The sequence below is a fragment of the Aspergillus puulaauensis genome, chromosome 6 (assembly GCF_016861865.1).
Source record: "Aspergillus puulaauensis MK2 DNA, chromosome 6, nearly complete sequence".
NCBI lineage: Eukaryota > Fungi > Ascomycota > Eurotiomycetes > Eurotiales > Aspergillaceae > Aspergillus > Aspergillus puulaauensis.
The window spans coordinates 3013334-3030609 of NC_054862.1; the positions used below are offsets into that span (position 1 = coordinate 3013334).

Consider the following 17276-nt stretch of genomic DNA (forward strand, 5'->3'; position numbering starts at 1 on the left):
TGTTGCAGCATGCTCTAACAAAGCCATTAAACTTTGGGATGTTGATACTTGCCTGCACTCCGGCAAACTGTTTGGGCGTTCTATGAGTGCCCTCCGCAAGTTTCGCAAATGGAAGCTCAAAATCGACACACCGGAAGGTATCATGGATTTGAAGTTCTCCGCAGACGGCAACTTCCTGCAGACAGACCTTGGTCTTATCAAGGTTGGCGAAACCAGCTCGCATGGCGGACTTTCAGTTGAACATAACTGGATATACTATGGTGCTTCATCGGTATTTCGAATCCACGCAGATTTATTTGCGCGGCGGTATGATGTGCGAGGAAACCGTATTGCGATTGGATTTGCGGGTGGTCAGGTTCTATGCCTTGAGTTCGATTGTGAGGCGTTGGATAAACTACTAGAATCTCCATGTATGGATATTCCAGAGGTGGCCTTTCGGGACGGAGACGGACTATGCACGCTGGATTGTTTCTAAACGGATAGATGGATATTTGCGGTATAGGATGTTATTAACAGCTGGGAACAGAGGGCTGCGGATAGTGGCTGGTAATCATATTTAGGTAAATGGGGTGTACGCCGTATACGAAGGTTTCGCGATTGCCCTGAAGCTAGCCGCAGGGAGCGGCGCGTAATTTGGCCGTCCGCTTTAGTAATCAAGCATTCTGGTCACCCCTGGATAGCAACTCAACTTGGAATGCCCTCGCTTCTGGCCCCTTGATAGCCACTGGCGACTTGACATACGGTGACAGGTCAAAACGCGGGGTCAAATACGCCAAGAACCCGGGGGATGAGTATCACGAATTTTGATTCGATGGTTGAAAGCGGGGTACCACACCTTTTGAGGAGTCTGTCCAATAGCCGCAAACTGATTTTAATTAGGGCTGCCAAAGACGGTTTAGTCTGGATACGGAATATGGGCTGACACTTTTGCAGTCCCACTCTGCCCACCCGGTGGATCCGGGGTAGTGCTACGGCCCCGTTTTCATGAAGACTGTGAAGCTTCGATGAACTGGGTGGGCAGGCCCACTCTCCACTCTCTTGAATGGCGATGGCAATATTGATATCGTGTTGTTTTTGTAAAGGAGGACATGGGGATAGAATGCCTACTGCCGATGTAAAATGCTGAGGAGCACAGTCAAGAAACCTTTAAGGAGGATCAGCCCACGCATTTCTCCTCTGGTACACGCAGCCACTGACGCATCACGGAGCGATGTGAGTGGCCTGAGGTGTTTGATTGGGTTTTACACCGTATTGACGTGTTGCACTGCATTATAATGCTGCTGATATATGGAGGGATCCCTGTCTGGTTGTATTGGATGTAACCTGGCCGCTGTTTCGATACGGAATGAAGTCACGAGTAGCCCCTGACTTGGCTGACTTGGTGTGTGTCGTACTTTTGTGCGTTTGCCCCTCCCCTCCCTCCCTTGACTGCCTGGAATCTCAGGAGCGCTGCTTACTGGCGATGGATGGTTTTGATGTTGATGGTTTGTTTCATTCATATTCATCCATAATAAGTAATGAGAGAAAACACGTAGACGCCTGAATCACATGATGCCCATTCCCCTCGTTCCCAATAAACAAACGAAAGAAAGTGTTATGATAATAGTCCCGTCTATCAAAGACAGTAATAGTTCCGCCTCTAAGTCTAGGCTCAACCACGGCTTTAGAATGCAAGAGAGTGAAAGAACACAAGTCAGATTAAACTGGTATCCGACGCATGAATTTCATCGTTAAGAACACTGCAACTGCAGTCGTGTACGCTGCGCCTCCTGCCGAGATCCAGACGGGACGGTGGGCGGCGAAGGAGGTTGAGACGAGTGCTGCACGCTGCTTTCTCTTCTCTGTTTGTTGTTAGGGTGAGCTTTGCCTAGGATAGACGGAAATCGATGGGATCAGTTGCATACCAGTATTGAGGAATCTGTTCCTCAGAGTGGCAAGCTGGGTTCTGACATAGCCACCAGCAGGGCCGCTGGAAATGCTCTGGACGACTTGAGGAGCAGACATTGTGATGATAGCTCGAGTAATTCGATTGGAGTGTTATATTGGATGATAATAGATGGGTTTGACACCGTAGATTGGAAGATAGATGAGAGAGCGAAACTCCCAGGGTCACACAAGCTTTATATATCCCCTTCGTCATCCGCTTGCGGGGTAGGTCACTGGACAGGTAACCGCAGCACAGGCAGTGAAGACCTGTCCAGCCAGCCAGCCAGTCTTTGTCTATTGGGCCGTTTCGCGACTGCGAGTGGCGATTGATTGGCGCCTTGGTTGTCGTATCGACGGCTCCTGGGTCAGACGAAAGTGAGGAGAATGCCACTGGGGCGGCAGTGAATGGAGGAGTAAGCGATGGCTGCCAATGAATGGAACGATCGTCCGTGAGGGTTGATGATCCCCGGGTTTGGAGTTGATGATGGCTATGATGCTTGCTACCTGAATGACGTGTGGCGTTGGCTGGTAGATGGTCTTTGGCGTCGGTTGTGGCTTCCCAGCCTCAGGATGGCGGTCCTGATGGGTTGTGGAATCCAATTCCAGCGTCAAATGTTCTGGAGACTGGATGAATCTATGTCGGGAAAGATGTTACCTGGAGCCTGATACTGATGCCTTACTCGTGGGCAGCGAGAGCCTTGTATTGACGGTCTATAATAGAGCAGTTATAGCACCCCTCCTGCGTTCCCAGGCAAGGTTCCCTGGAAACCCAGATCAATCACTGAGGCAATTTATCCCAACCCCTCGTTTTCGAACACTGTCCAGCTGCTACCATGTTCCCTTCTTAACTTCCAGGTTGTTGCACAATTGATGTGCTTTGATCTGTCGTCTGTATCTCATCTGAATCCGATATACCGTATCTGTTCTCAATAGACCCCTCAAAACTCCACATACCGTACCATGTTATTAGACTTTTGAGACACACCTGGTAATGACGCACAACTGATTTCGGCTTCGATGGTGTATGGGGATCCCTCGCCTCCTTTAGCCACTCGTCGTTGGGGGTGCGACTACCTCGAAATGGCATGCCAGTGAAACCATGCTCCACTGTCCGTTTGGCACCGCGTTCAATACTGGAATCCACCCCGGCATATGGACCCATAACCAGACAGTGGCATTCCCAGATTTCAACGTGGGATCGCTATGGCTGGCCGAGGAGAGCGTTAGCACGGCTTGATAGCCATCCTTCTTGAAGTACCGTTCGTCCCCATACGCTTTCTCCTGGCCATTGCTGATCAGTATCACCGCTTACCGTAGGCATGAATTGAATACCCCGAACCACGCCGGTGTCCTTCCCCGATTCTTCCTCAATAGGTTGTGCCATGCCAGAATACCTGTTGGACCGACACAGCATACATAGTCTTGGCTCCTGATTCGCAATACCGAACCCGTTTGCGGATGATGTTCCAGCCCAAGTGGTATATAGTACCTTTCTGGCAATGTTAATTGCTACAACTTACAATCGCACCATGACAAGCCTCGACTGAAGACAAAAGCAGACAGAGTAAGGTCTTCCTGTCGTTTGGCAGTGGATGCTGCTTACGTGAGCATTGCGATCGGCTTGCAACAAAAACGATCTTCTTGCTCCCACCACCTTCACACTTCCCCAGAGAATGAGACCGGACCCATCGCGGACCAAACGAACCGGCGCCCCCGACTATGACGACCCGTCCTTCTGGGACACGAAGTTCGCGACCGGCCAGGACATCGGGGAATGGCTGAACCCAGGCGAAGTCCTGCTTGATGCACTCCTGTCGTTCCTGGAGAACCGACCCACACCCAACCCAGAAGCCAAACCAGAAGAGCACGCGACACCACGAGTACTCCATCTGGGCCCTGGTGTATCGAAATTGGGAACGAGACTCCGCGACGCATTCGTGACGAGAGGCTGGACGGGCAATGGCATCGTTGTAGGTTCTTGATCCTAGTGAGATTTTGGCCGTCGACTGATGTTGTTGTCTTTGGCAGAATGTCGACTTCTCCTCCGAAGCTGTTCGTTTAGGTCAAGACGTTGAGAATAGGCAGGATCCATTGCAAGCGATGCACTGGATGCAGACTGATCTCCGATCGTGGACCGATGTCTCCCGGCTCCTCCCCTTTGCTCCGTTTGACGCGATCCTTGATAAGAGTACTAGCGACGCTATAGCGACGTCGAGCCCAGTTACCTTGTCCCCGACAGCCGATAAGTCAACCATTTGCCCTGATGTACAAAGTATTCTTTCGAGTCACGGAGAGACGACATTGTCCCCGACGGAACTTCTTGCGCTGCACCTGGTGCCATTGACAAAAAGGGGATGCAAATGGTTTGTGCTCTCGTATTCGACAATGAGGTTTGACAATGTGCCTCACCTATTTGCGCACTGGGAGGTTGTCGCCCGCACTCCCTTCGAGGCGCCGAGCGGCTCGACAGTGACGAAGGCTTACACGCCACCGGTTTATCATTGGCTCTATGTTTTGCGGCGCAAATAAACCCTTTGTTGGCGTCTTTCATCTTGAAAAAACAAGAATGGACAAGACAAACAGCTTGTTTTCAAATCAATGCCGTATGCACTCTGGATGAGGTCTAAAATTTCGACATTGAGAAAACATAATGGGCCATTGTGCGAAAATTGAATTAGTCTTATTATTTTGGATATATGTGAAGGATTAATTCACAAGTATTCTTAGACTATATATTTATGCCGAATTTGTCAGGATCTGTTATTTCGGCCCATGATCGCTATTTTCCCAAAAGCATCTTTTAATTTCCAGCGTTAATCGAATAGCTTTAAAAATGTCACACAAAGTGAAGGCTAGCGAATTCGTCACTTCGTACGTTAACCACTCCCCACAGGTTCAAAGCTGTTGCTAACATTTGTACTATAGGATGCTACCACTGTATCGTGCGCCTGATATTGTGATCCAGATCCAAGGCACACAATACTTAGAACCCAAAGCCCTTCTTTGCCGCTTTTCTCGCTATATCGCAACTGCTTTTGGGGAACAAACGGAACCTTCGGACGCAGAAAACTCGGAACCTCCGAAGGTGGAAAAGCCCAATTCTTCCAAAGGGGCAAGGTTCAAGTTCTTCAAGGGCGAGAAACACGGATCTTCTAAGGAGGTGAACCGTGAATCCCCCAAGGAGCAAAATTCCGAAAAGGAAGCCCGTGAATACTCGTCCCCGTTGGTGGATGAGCCTCCCCCTTACTATTCCACAACGGAGCCGGTAGTGCTGAATAGTCTGACGACATGGGGTTTCGAAATGGTTCTGCAATGGCTTTACACTGGCTGCTTTACCATCCACGGTGGGGACCGGCACTGGGTATCCTCGCTGATTGAAGTAGCAAGGTGTTCTGACCTACTCCAGATAGCCGAGCTTGATGCGCTTATCATTGAGAAGGCGAAACCTTTATTTTCTGGGAGTATGGCAAGCCCTGCACCACTAGTAGGTCAACACATTTATGAAGCAGCGCGGTTGCCGAAGAGGCATGCTATGCGTTGTCTAATTGCCAATGCCCTCGTTAGCAATATTATAAGGGATACTCCCTTCGAGCTCTCAAAGGAGATCCGCGAAACACCAGAGTTTGAAGAGGAGTTCCTGGAGCAGTTGAAGGTCACCCTGGCCACTGCGAACTGTAAGAGGGAACCCGGAAACTGCTATGCTTACGAAAACAATATTGTCGACCCTATAAGTGGGTATCAGATTTCCTTCAACCCGTTGGAAATACTCCAGGATGCTGAGAAGGGGTACTTTGTTGGATATGCGCGTCATCAGATGTCCAAGTGATGCCTCGTCCGTTTGGTCTGTTTTTTGCTGCGTCTCGAATTATATTGTTTCTGCAATTTGGCCACAGTATGATGGGTTATCTAGATAGTCACAAAGCATGACAATACCGCTAAATAATATATTTCTCTTTTATTTCCATGTCCAACTGTGGCGAGTACCAGTAGTAGTAGATAGATCCGTGTTGGTGCCTTGTGACACGTAGTTTTCAATACGAAGTCTGTGGGCAAGCTCTAGGCTGAACAGTTTCAACTTATTAATTCCTTGTCCCCGCCGTGACTTACCGGTACAGTTTGAATCCCAACTCAACCATTCCCGACATGCCATCGCAACGGTATCGCCACCGTCATTCCCTCCTAAACCTCCCCCCTGAGCTCCAACTCTTAATAGTCGACCACCTGGACGTCTGGAGCAAGACGGCCGTGATCGAAAGTTCCATTCTCCCGATCTCCCTCATTCTGAATAAAAACACAATAAACAATCATGACAGCGACGGATACACCCTCCTCCACGCAGCCGTTAAAAAGAACTACCCCGCAACAGTCACATATCTCCTCTCAGCTGGCGTCAACCCAAGCCCACCATGTAAACAACAACCAGGAACCCGGAATGCAAATGCAACACCACTCGTCTTCGCATCCGAAAGCGGGAATATCAAGATGATAGACCTCCTCGTGGAGCACGGCGCAAATAGCAATGAGGCCACCGAAGCCGGGAGGTCCTGTCTACACAACGCCGTCTCAAATGGCCACGAGAAAGCAGTCGATGCACTCCTAGAACACGGTGCGAATCCCAATGTCATGAACAACCGCGTTGGATCGCCACTGGGTATTGCGGCTGAGCGTGGCTCTGTGGATATCGTTCGGAACCTGATAGAGTATGGAGCGAACGTTAATGGGATGAGTAGTCCGTTAACTGGACTTACACCGCTGTACTATGCCGCGATCAATGGGAATGTAGACTGCGTCAGGGCGCTACTGGGTGCGGGTGCCATTGCAACTCATGAGCCGGTGCCTGGGGGAGAAGGGTGGTTTGTTCGTCCACCATCGCTGCAGACGGTTGCTGGAGGATCCCTTGCTCCGGCGGCGGGTGCTTGGATTGAGATGTATGCGTGGAAAGGGGCCGGGGTGCGTGAGATGCAGGGGCGGGTGGGGACCGCTGGGGAGAAAGAGGCGCATGCGGAGATCTTGAGGCTGTTAATTGACGCGGGTGGGGATGTCTCGGCTGTGCAGGTGGGAACGGGGATTTCAGCGCTGCATATGGCTGCTGCGGTTGGGAATTTGGCAATGGTCGAAATTCTCCTGGCAGAAGGCGTGAATGTCAATGTGAGGACGACGCGTGGGCTGTCTGCTGTTTGTCTGGCGAGGATGCTCGAGTATACGGAAATTGTGGAGTTACTGGAGAAGGCGAGAGAGACGAAGCCTGATATGAAGAGGCCTGCAATTGGGCGTAAGTCTGTGAGTAGATAAAGTATTTCCATCAGATTTCATCTTTACTGGATATTGCATAAATGACTTACTGCACAAATGGCTTACTGCATAAAATGAGTGTATCATTGTCGGAGTCCATATCTGTCAACACTGCCACTGCCTGCTCTGCCGGTGACTCAACAGACAACGATCGACAACAATGGAAGGCTCTTGAAAATAAACGAATTCCAACCAGGCAGAAGCTGGCGCCTGCCCTGGATTGGGGATAAATATCTTGCAACCGCCGCAACAATCTGAGAATGAAGATAACACATTCAAACCGACTGAACCCCTCTCAGTCACCTCGAATAACATGGCGCCCCAATCGTCCGCCCTTTCCAAAACCCTCGAGTCGCTCACCCTGAGCAAAATCCGAGAACTGGAAAAACAGCGCTCAACCTACGAGGACCGAAAAGCCCAGGTTCTCGCCGACGCAGAAAGCCAACCCGATCTCTTCGCGCGGGTGAATGTCATTCTGAACGGCACAAAAGCAATTCTTCCACAAGTCGCCAAGGAGCATGCGGTCACAAATATCGAGCGCTGGCTGGACCAGCAGCGTTTCGACCCTGCGGTTACCGATGGCATGCTGAATGAGTATGAGACCGAGCTCCGATCCCAGTTGGACGCCCATAGTCGGAGGCTGAGCCTCGCGGATTTGTACTCGCGGCTACTGACCGAGTGGACGAATGCTCCTGTAACTGGTGGTGATGGTGAGATTGATGAGGATGAATACACGGTTGTTGATGAGCGGCAGAAGCAGCGGTTGGAGCAGCTGTGTGATCAGTTTGAGGAGGCAGTTTTCACGCCGCTTGAGACAAGTGCGGAGGATATCCACGCGTTCCTTGACTCGCTCTTCCCGGACGACAAGAAGATGGAACAGTTACACGTTCTCCGGAACGAGATTCGCAAGTCGACCCAGGACGAGTTTGACGACGAAGCGCCGTTTGACGAAAGAACTCTCACGGCGACGATAGGAGGACTGCTGAGAGAGGACATCGTGAGCGAGGAGAAGCAGGATGTCCTTAAAGGATTTCTGAAGAACAGCGTCGCATTGACTGAGATTGCGGACGTTTTGAACATGCGATGGGCTGACTTGGAGAACTGGGACTGGTTTGCTGGGGATGAGGGCATTCCAGTCTTGCCGCGCCAGCAGCTGAATGGAAAATACCGAATTTGGATGGATGAGGACGTCCTGCAGCTGATATTTGTACAGTACATTGGCATATCCCTTTGCAATATCTTGAAGAGGGAGCTGCGAGACTTTATCGAAGACTACGGCGTGTGGAACTGGAAGGTAGCTCCGTCTATGACCGAGGATGATGTGGAGCGTCTGGCATACTACACCAACAGGCCGGGGGCAGACAATGGGCCAGAGGGGAATCGAAGATCGAATTACACCGACTTATACTTCCTCTCCCAGTTGCCGACATCATTAACAACGCTTGCAGACGGGGATGCGGGGTATGACGACGATGACAGTGACAATGAGTCTGCCGAACGTTCAGCGCCGAAAGGAAACATTAAACAGGAAATACTACGGAAGGTTGCGACCGAAACGCTCCTCCAAAGACACATCTACGGTGAGGCCGCTGTGATACAGACGGACCTACGCTGGTTCGGGACCAGCATTCCACACAGCACCATTTTCGCTATCATGGCCTATATTGGATTTCCCGAGAAGTGGATTACCTTTTTCCGCAAGTATTTCGCGTCGCCATTGAATATGGACAAGTCGTCTGAAGGCCGCACGCCCAAGGGGCCCCAGACTCGCCTAAGGGGGATGCCCATGGCCCACGCTTCTGAGAAGTTAATTGGGGAACTGGTATTGTTTTTCATGGATTTCGCCGTGAACAGCACGACTGGACTGCTTCTTTACCGGCTCCATGATGACATCTGGATCTGCGGCGAGCCTAGCAAATGTGCCAAAGCGTGGGAGGTAATGGGTACGTTTGCCAAGGTCACCGGCCTAGAATTCAACGACAGCAAAACAGGCTCGGTTTACCTTTCCGACTCTGTCGATCCGGCTGTCGCAAATAAGTTACCCAAGGGGCCTGTCACGTTCGGCTTTCTGAAGCTCGACGATTCAGGGACGTGGGTGATCGATCAGAAACAGGTGGGCGCTCACGTCAAGCAACTGAAAACACAACTGGATAAATGCGGTAGCGTGATGGCATGGATCAGAACCTGGAACAGTTGCATTGGCCGGTTCTTCAAAAATACCTTCGGAGAGCCCGCCGCCTGCTTTGGGAAGCAACATGTGGACATGATCCTCGCAACATATAAAGCGATGCAGGACACTCTATTTGGGAGTACCACCGGCACAGTGGCCCAGCACCTCCGGCAAATGATCAAAGAAAGGTTCGGGGTGTCTGATATTCCAGACGCGCTCTTCTACTACCCTGAAGAACTAGGTGGCCTCGCCCTCCGCAACCCAGCCATCTCGCCATTCCTAGTTCGAGGTTCGTTGCAAAAGTCACCGCTCGAACATATCGAAGAATTTTTAGAGCAGGAAAGGGAGACATACAATAATCTCAAGAAGGCGTTCTATGAGCGGCCCAATACCGTACGAGTGTCTCGCTTCGCAGAAGCAAATAACGGCAACGAGCGCCAATTCGTTTCCACGGAAGAAAAGGACACGTTCATCACGTTTGAAGAGTGGACTAGGTTCCGCTGGTCGCACAGCGCTCCATTCTGCCGTCTATATGAGAAGCTCCAGCGAGTTCCCGTGGCGGATGGGATTCGATTTACTTCGCCTGTCACTACTGCGCTGTCGGCAGTGTTGCGGGGGTCACAGGTGAGCGATTTTGACGAGGAGACGAAGTGGCTCGTGCAGATGTATGCACCGGAGGTGTTGAAGAATTACGGAGGTGTTGGTCTGGTTCAGAAGAAGTACTTGCCGGTGGGTGTTATGGCGATGGTGAAGGAGAAGCGGGTGCGGTGGCAGATGGTGCTCTAACCCTGATATTTTGGAGAATCAGCTTACTATAATAGTATTATTATGGTTCCTACTACTGCTTTTTAAATAATCGACTTTAGCGGTTCATTTCAGTTTCTTGGTTTTGGGTCATAATTGTCGATTGGATGGGTTACAACATTATTCCTCTAGTTATTTTCACATATTGTGTCCTCAAGACCTTCCTCTCTATCTCTCTTCCTACTAAACGCAAATATCTCTATGTAGTTGCTACTCCTTAGAACGAAGAAACTCCGTCAACCACTTGGTCCGCGTCGCACACGCCTGACGACCAAGCTCACTGCTATAAAACAGGTCAAATCCATGACAACCACCACCCCAGATATGCAAGTGCGCCTGGACCCCACACTCCCATAGTTTAGTAGCATACGCAATATCCTCATCCCGAAATGGCTCCCCCGATGCAGCATCAATATAAGCCAAAGGAAGCGCCGACAGATCTGTCGCGCGCGCAGGCGCAACATACGCACTGACACTGACAGCGCCCCCTTCACCGTCCTTGCCAGCCTGGGAGCCCAGGATACACGACCAAGCGTACCGGTCCCAAGCTGTATAAAACCCGCGCCCGTTTTCGAACTGCAGACACGAGAGCGTGTTGCACCGGTCGTCGAGCATAGGGCACATCAGTAGCTGCGCGCAGAGTTTAGGCCCGTTCCGGTCTCGAGACATCAGGGCTGTTCCTGCTGCTAGGCCTGCGCCTGCTGATACGCCTGCGATCATGAATTGGTTGGGATTGATTCTGAAAGAGTCGAGATGTTGAGATAGCCAAAGGAGCGAAGCGTAGCAGCCTTCCACGACCTCGATCCCGGGGTAATCGGGCGAGAGACGGTAGTTCACGCTGATTACTATGGCGTCGAGTTCTTTCACGGCTGTGGTTAGGCTATTCAGGCCGGTGAAAACGCTGCCCATTATTCGTCCTCCGCCGTGGAAGAAGAGGATCCCAGGTCGGAGTTTTCGCGCGTCTATGGGTTCGCGGCGCGAGAGACTTATGGCTGTGAGAGTTCCATCTGGGCCCGGTATAACATGGCCTTGAACAGTGAGATCGGGGTCGTTAAGGAATTCTTGACTGCAATCTTCCTCACCGCGGCGGATCTCTTGTAGCTCCGCGAAGTCTTTTGGTAATGGGCGGTGTTGAGTGTCTTCAACCGCGGTGATCTCGGGGTCGTAGGGGGGCAGGGGGACACTTCCGGGTTTAATAGATTTCAAACTTGTTTGTGTCATTGTAACGGTAGTATATAGAGAATAGGGGATGGCCATGCTGTCGCTAATATATTCAGGGTGTTGCGGGGCTTCCTAGTGTACTGGGCGGCTGGAATTATTTCCCATTTTAAACGTAGCTCCGCTAAGTAGGAGACTCATGTTTTTGTATTACATGACGGGCAAAGCCACAAGGCTTCCTAGTTCCCATTTATGAAGCGGGAAAGGACATTCATTGATGTATCAGAGGCTTTCCACGCACGCGATATGAAAGAAGAAAGAAGTTGCCTAGTGGGCCAGGACGGGGGAATTATTTCATATCCGATATGATAATGTGAAGGGGTAGAAGAGATAGCTTTACCAGGAATTATAAATATTCGTAAAGTTCAGCAAAGATATTATGTTTAATATCCATTCCCGGGGCAAGCCACCAAGATGCGTCATTTGGCCACGGATGAAACTAGGCCATGGCCATTACCGAGATTGTACCAATCACTATGTTTCATGTCCTACGAGGCTGAGATGAATACTGGAAACTGCATGGTCTCGACTGGAGCCAGCTGGGTTGGTCTGTATTCCCGATTAGGCACAGTTGGCCGACCTTCCTAGAATGTTAACTAGTAGGGTATGGCTAGCGCCACTCGGTATATGCCCAGCTCCTGTGTATCTCCTCGGATTGTCTGTGGAAAATGAGGGCCCTGGATGAAAGCAGATTATGAAAGCTAAGGAATACAGGTTGGATATCGCGGAGATGGGGTACGCAAAGACTAGGCCGACCTTTCCTAGAGGGCTGTAGGGCGTATAGTGATATTATACTCATATCCAATATTATGTCCTCGTTTGCATCCAGCTGTCTGTCAACATGAAAAAGTCGGCCAGGAAGCTGAAGCCACCAGAAGTCTCCTCCACCAGCGGGATTGTCTGGCCACAGCTCCAGTACAGACATAGCAGCCCCCATATTGAACTTCCCCATAGTCTTTTACCCCAGCCTTGCCCTAATGAATCTCCATCAATTTCTGCCAAAGCCACATCTCTGTCCTTTGATTCTGCCCTCGCTAATCTCCCAAGCCGCGCCTCCCTCATTAGCTTCATTAGCTCGAGCACAAAATGTAAGAATAGCGCTCGGGCGCCCCAAATATAGAACTTTTCCATCTTGCTCTCCGAACCGATCACTTTCTGCGATAGGACCCTATTTGCCGCGAGATGGCCGATATTCTCCAAGAGTTGGTATGCTGTGATTGTGAAGATCTGTGCGACATCTATGCCTCGTATAAAACGGTCCTTCACTGGGGATTGAAATAGATTCGGCACTTCTGTCCATATATTGAAGAGGCCAAATAGCCTCAAGGTGTAGCGAGCATTGCTAAAGAGGGCAGACAGAGCCAGAAGCGTTGAATGACCCTGAGGATTGTGAGCGAGTCGATTAGGCACCGGTTGTGCATTGTGGCCTTTCCGACGGTATCGCAGGCTTGTTAGGGCATTCCGGAGTTTTATCCAATAAGGGGAAAGAGCCAGATGGTGTAGCGCGTGGGACAGATATTCAATGCTCGCAAGGACACAGTCCTGCCCTGCGGAATCTCGCAGGAGCCTGTGAATTCAACATTCAGTATTCATGGTATGGCAAATGCTGGCCAAATGGAACCCTTACCGTTGGAGTCTTCTAGTATTCAATTCAAATCGACCCAATAAAGCCCGTTGAGTGCTGTGGACTGAACCGTTGATGTCTTCGGCTTTGGACCCTCCTCTTGGACCATCTGGAACCTCTGGTGCATTCGCGTTCTCGGAATGTTTATCGTCATTTGGAGTACACTTCCCGATATCGGGTGCGTCTGGCCGCTTTGCGTCTTCTGCCATGGATAGTATATCGGAAAAGCACGGCTATGAGGAATGTCGGTGTTTGTGGCGTTTATGAACTTCAGGGAGTTTGCAGACGTTATCTTCACGACTTGCGACACCGTCCTCCATGTTGCCAGGAATATCACTTTCCGAAGCGGGTTCCGTGCAGCGCGGTAACGTTCCGCCTGCTGGGAGGCTTACCCCGTTGAGTAGGTACATCCACTCGTACAGCTAATGCGAAGCTTGGACATGGCTGTGCCAATTATACTGGTAATACGAATATTCAGTTGGAGTAGCTGAACGCGATGGAAAGCCAGGATGCGATGCCCTTGGTGCCGTAGTCTCTAAGTTTCCCCCGATCGGATTGAAACTATACAAATGCTGGGGTCTTCGATAAAGTGTAAATAGAGAAGGTCTTTTAATAAGGTGGATATCCGCCAGATAATTTCAATTAATATATAACTTGAAGAGCTTTGCGGATGTCATCACTCTTCGGCCTAGAGTCGAGAAGTTAGGGCCGGGTGACAGAATGCCCAAAAGGGCGTGGGAGCCCTAAATCAGTACCATGCAGCGTCCATCACCTTGAAGAGTCCGGGGAGTTCAACCGACCCTTGTCATGCCCCGGCTCTTGGCGAGCCATCCCGAGTTCTATACTGCAGATCTGTACGAGTCTTCCTAGCTTGATGAGCCCCGGCTCTATATGAGAAACACTCCCGGGAGAGCTCCAGGCCACTATCAACCTTGCAATGAATACGTGCTGGCAGTCTAGGCGGCTGGACCTACCGAGGAGGCGTGGAAACCCAATGGAAGAGAGGGGATTGACTTGATTTGTCCTACGCAAAGTTCCCAATAACAGCCTTCTCATTACACTGTTGAAAGCTAGAAGAAGCCGAAACTCTGGAATCATGAACAAGCGTATATGCCAACCGGGAACCTCTGGGCTGTGTATCAATCTATCCCATTTGAAGAATATTGTGCTCGGCATAGGGCAGGCGCCAACCAACGATGCCATTCTTCAATGTCTAGCTTGGATACCTAGCAACTCAAGGTTCCGATCCATAGCCAGGCAGCAGTGATGCGATAGCATCATTCCGCGAGACACTCCTCCTTTTGGAAGTACACTCAGCGTTACGAATTCGCCCAAGACACAGTAAGATCCAGAACGGGTCCGCGCAGAAAGGATTACGGGACGAGAGGAATGTAAACGCTCATGAGCGTAATATCAAGTTATACAACATGGCCGATCTTCGTCCAAGATGGCAATGTATTCAACTGCGATGCTGCACGGACACTCGTCCCCCGCACTGGATGCCCTAATTTTATATCCGCCATGCGGGGTAGGATGATCGTGTCCTTCGTGATGATTGAGCTCTATTACTGGCTAGCTGGCATGTATTGTACCTCCGGGAATTTGGGTCTTGATAGAATACACCAACAATCCCATGTTATATAGTCAAACATGACTGTCCTCATATAGCATCCCTAGTCCGCTTCCACGGACGACTCACGATATTATTGCTTTCTTTTAGTTACATATATTCCTTGACCATGACCCATATTTCTTCAAAACCTATGAAACAGGATGTCCTATCGGCGGACAGAGCCAGTATAAAACCAGGGTTTCTGGAAGAAGGCGATGACGATGCCATTCTCCGCGCAAATGGCCACGAAGCCGCCATGCCTCGCCAGTTCAACTGGATTTCAGCACTTGGTCTTGGCTTCTCAATCACGAATTCGTGGATTGGATACTTGGTAGGTCTTGAAGGTAGAACTGGTGATAACAGGGCTTACTCTTGGTGTTTTATAGAGCTGCTTCGGACAAGGGTTGATATATGGCGGCCCTCAGACCTGCGTTTTCAGTCTACTAGTTGCTTTCTTTGCCCAGTGCACTGTCGCCATTGGTTTGGGAGAGTTATCATCTGCCTATCCGGTAAGCATTGATATAACCACAGCAGCTTACTCTACTTACTAACAGCTTCCCAGTCAAGTGGAGGACAATATCACTTCTGTTATATTCTCAGTCCGCCAAATACGCGCAAATACAGCGCTTACATCGTGGGGTGGATTTCGATTCTGGCGTGGTGGATTGTAACGTATGGCACCTTGCTGATATATATCACCTTAGCTAATCCGTATTCAGTTGCTCCGGCATCTCGCTCGCAGCAGCAGTATTGAACGGCATTGTGGCTTTTTGCTATCCCGACTACACCGGCAATCAGTGGCAAACATATTGTATCTACGTGGCCGTATCAACCGTGACCCGTAAGCTGCCCCAATGTTCGGCACGAAAAGTTCCTTTCTAAAAAGCATGTTTTATTGTATAGTGATACCCGTTTTCTGGTCCAGCAAGATGCACGTTATTGCACAAATGGCCCTATACCTGTCTTTGGCTGGCTATCTGATATTCTTCATCATCGCCCTCGTCATGCACAAGAGCCGAATGCCGACTTCCTTTTTGACACAGCCAGGGCTAGGGAACAGTGGCTGGAATGATGGAACCGCATGGCTTCTGAGTATCAGTAATGCTATGTATGAATTTGGGGGCATTGATGGCGGTAAGCTGTTTCCCGGAGACACTTCCCATTTCGCGGACTATGTTAATTGGAAAATCAAGTCGTTCATATCTCTGAGGAGATGCCGCGGCCAGGAAAGCGTATGCCGCAGGTCATGATCCTGACGATGCTGATTGGGCTGTGTACTGCGTTTTCCCTCTTTGTGGTCCTTATGATCTTCCAGGTTGATATGGATGCTGTGCGATCAGCCACTCTCCCCAGCCTGGAATTGATTTATCAAGTGTAAGTCGTCTCCTCGCCAGCAGAAAGCAAACCTCTAATGTCTTTCGACTCGTCACAGAACTGGAAGCAGGAGCGTAACTCTTGGTCTTTTCATCTTACTCTTTGTGGCGTACAGCTGTAAGTCACTTTAACATCACATTTAAAGCCCTCACTGAAGTGAGATATAGGGTGCCTGCCTTCCCAGTGGGTTACCTCTGGCCGACTTGCATGGGCCTTTGCTCGAGATGTAGGTGGCACCTTCACTACAAGCTTCCCCATGCTAATGATCGAATACAGAATGGAGTACCCTTTGCGAATTTCTTTTCCCATGTGCATCCGACACTGCAGTTCCCACTTAATGCGACGGTGGCTGCATGGATATTCACCTGTATCTACGGGCTGTTATACCTCGCATCGACGACGGCCTTCAACTCCATCATCACATCGGCCGTCCTCTTCCTGAACATCTCCTATACAGTCCCACAGAGTATCTTGCTCGTCCGCGGCCGTCACATTCTCCCCAAGAGGTACTTCAACCTGGGCTGGTTGGGGTTAATCTCTAACGTTTTCTCTACTTTGTGGATCGTCCTGCTTGGAGTGTTGATTTGCATGCCCCCAAATCTGCCTGTTTCTCTTAGCTCTATGAACTATACGCCGGTTATCTTGGTGGGGATATTTGTCATGATTAATATCATCTGGATGGTTTCCGGTAGGGCTTCATTTGAAGGGCCTCGTATTGACTGGGAGGTGGTGCACCATGCCGGGGAGGAGTGAGGCATGGGTTCCTTTCAATTTGTGGGCTTCTCTGTCAAAAATAATTGGTCTCACGCGAGATGATAGCAACACTGAGAGGGCTTATGAATGTGGGATCGACTTGTATTCTATGATCCCCATACTTAGCAATGCCGGGAGGTTTATCGACCATGGTTTCTAAACTCGCTTCTTTAGTCTGTCCAGATTATCCAAATAGCCCGGATATGAAACTACTTTCTCCATTCCACAGATCTACTTGGATTGCCGAAAACTGTGTACCCCATATTAGCTGTGCCACATACCCAAATAGGCAGGTCGCGCCGCAGTGCGGATTCCTTTCGTCGTCGATCCGAAGATACACCGTGCCCATTCTTACCTCCACTGCGTAAAGATTAGAGGAATTTCCCGGTGTAAAGCCCTCCACAGTCTTGTTTTTTCGATCCCCGCATCTTCCCCATCCCTCGCCCTACAGCCCCGGTATTCCCGGTAGCCCATGACGTAAAGCCCATCCCATCCCGGCCTCC

General features: G+C 50.2%; 9 protein-coding genes across 9 annotated transcripts; 6 read left to right on the forward strand and 3 right to left on the reverse strand.

The window, feature by feature from the left end:
• Window positions 1–82: 82 nt before the first annotated feature.
• On the forward strand, window positions 83–475 carry APUU_61203S (uncharacterized protein; the record flags this gene model as incomplete). The annotated part of the gene is made up of 1 exon (XM_041694518.1): window positions 83–475. One exon carries the CDS (start codon window positions 83–85, stop codon window positions 473–475), a length of 393 nt encoding a protein of 130 aa, XP_041560341.1.
• A 1223-nt stretch (window positions 476–1698) lies between these two features.
• On the reverse strand, window positions 1699–2004 carry APUU_61204A (uncharacterized protein; the record flags this gene model as incomplete). The annotated part of the gene is made up of 2 exons (XM_041694519.1): window positions 1699–1841; window positions 1905–2004. The coding sequence occupies 2 exons, from the start codon at window positions 2002–2004 to the stop codon at window positions 1699–1701; spliced, it is 243 nt and encodes an 80-aa protein (XP_041560342.1).
• Window positions 2005–3599: 1595 nt separating this feature from the next.
• Window positions 3600–4455, forward strand: APUU_61205S (uncharacterized protein; the record flags this gene model as incomplete). The annotated part of the gene is made up of 2 exons (XM_041694520.1): window positions 3600–3896; window positions 3955–4455. 2 exons carry the CDS (start codon window positions 3600–3602, stop codon window positions 4453–4455), a joined length of 798 nt encoding a protein of 265 aa, XP_041560343.1.
• A 304-nt stretch (window positions 4456–4759) lies between these two features.
• Window positions 4760–5752, forward strand: APUU_61206S (uncharacterized protein; the record flags this gene model as incomplete). The annotated part of the gene is made up of 2 exons (XM_041694521.1): window positions 4760–4797; window positions 4852–5752. 2 exons carry the CDS (start codon window positions 4760–4762, stop codon window positions 5750–5752), a joined length of 939 nt encoding a protein of 312 aa, XP_041560344.1.
• A 317-nt stretch (window positions 5753–6069) lies between these two features.
• On the forward strand, window positions 6070–7218 carry APUU_61207S (ankyrin repeat domain-containing protein; the record flags this gene model as incomplete). Its single annotated transcript, XM_041694522.1, has 1 exon — window positions 6070–7218. One exon carries the CDS (start codon window positions 6070–6072, stop codon window positions 7216–7218), a length of 1149 nt encoding a protein of 382 aa, XP_041560345.1.
• A 313-nt stretch (window positions 7219–7531) lies between these two features.
• APUU_61208S (uncharacterized protein) lies at window positions 7532–10174 on the forward strand (the record flags this gene model as incomplete). The annotated part of the gene is made up of 1 exon (XM_041694524.1): window positions 7532–10174. One exon carries the CDS (start codon window positions 7532–7534, stop codon window positions 10172–10174), a length of 2643 nt encoding a protein of 880 aa, XP_041560346.1.
• Window positions 10175–10402: 228 nt separating this feature from the next.
• APUU_61209A (alpha/beta hydrolase) lies at window positions 10403–11413 on the reverse strand (the record flags this gene model as incomplete). The annotated part of the gene is made up of 1 exon (XM_041694525.1): window positions 10403–11413. One exon carries the CDS (start codon window positions 11411–11413, stop codon window positions 10403–10405), a length of 1011 nt encoding a protein of 336 aa, XP_041560347.1.
• An 804-nt stretch (window positions 11414–12217) lies between these two features.
• On the reverse strand, window positions 12218–13243 carry APUU_61210A (uncharacterized protein; the record flags this gene model as incomplete). Its single annotated transcript, XM_041694526.1, has 2 exons — window positions 12218–12977; window positions 13038–13243. The coding sequence occupies 2 exons, from the start codon at window positions 13241–13243 to the stop codon at window positions 12218–12220; spliced, it is 966 nt and encodes a 321-aa protein (XP_041560348.1).
• A 1530-nt stretch (window positions 13244–14773) lies between these two features.
• APUU_61211S (uncharacterized protein) lies at window positions 14774–16773 on the forward strand (the record flags this gene model as incomplete). Its single annotated transcript, XM_041694527.1, has 9 exons — window positions 14774–14977; window positions 15033–15155; window positions 15209–15318; window positions 15366–15487; window positions 15550–15780; window positions 15840–16020; window positions 16079–16137; window positions 16188–16246; window positions 16297–16773. The coding sequence occupies 9 exons, from the start codon at window positions 14774–14776 to the stop codon at window positions 16771–16773; spliced, it is 1566 nt and encodes a 521-aa protein (XP_041560349.1).
• Between the last annotated feature and the right edge of the window lie 503 nt (window positions 16774–17276).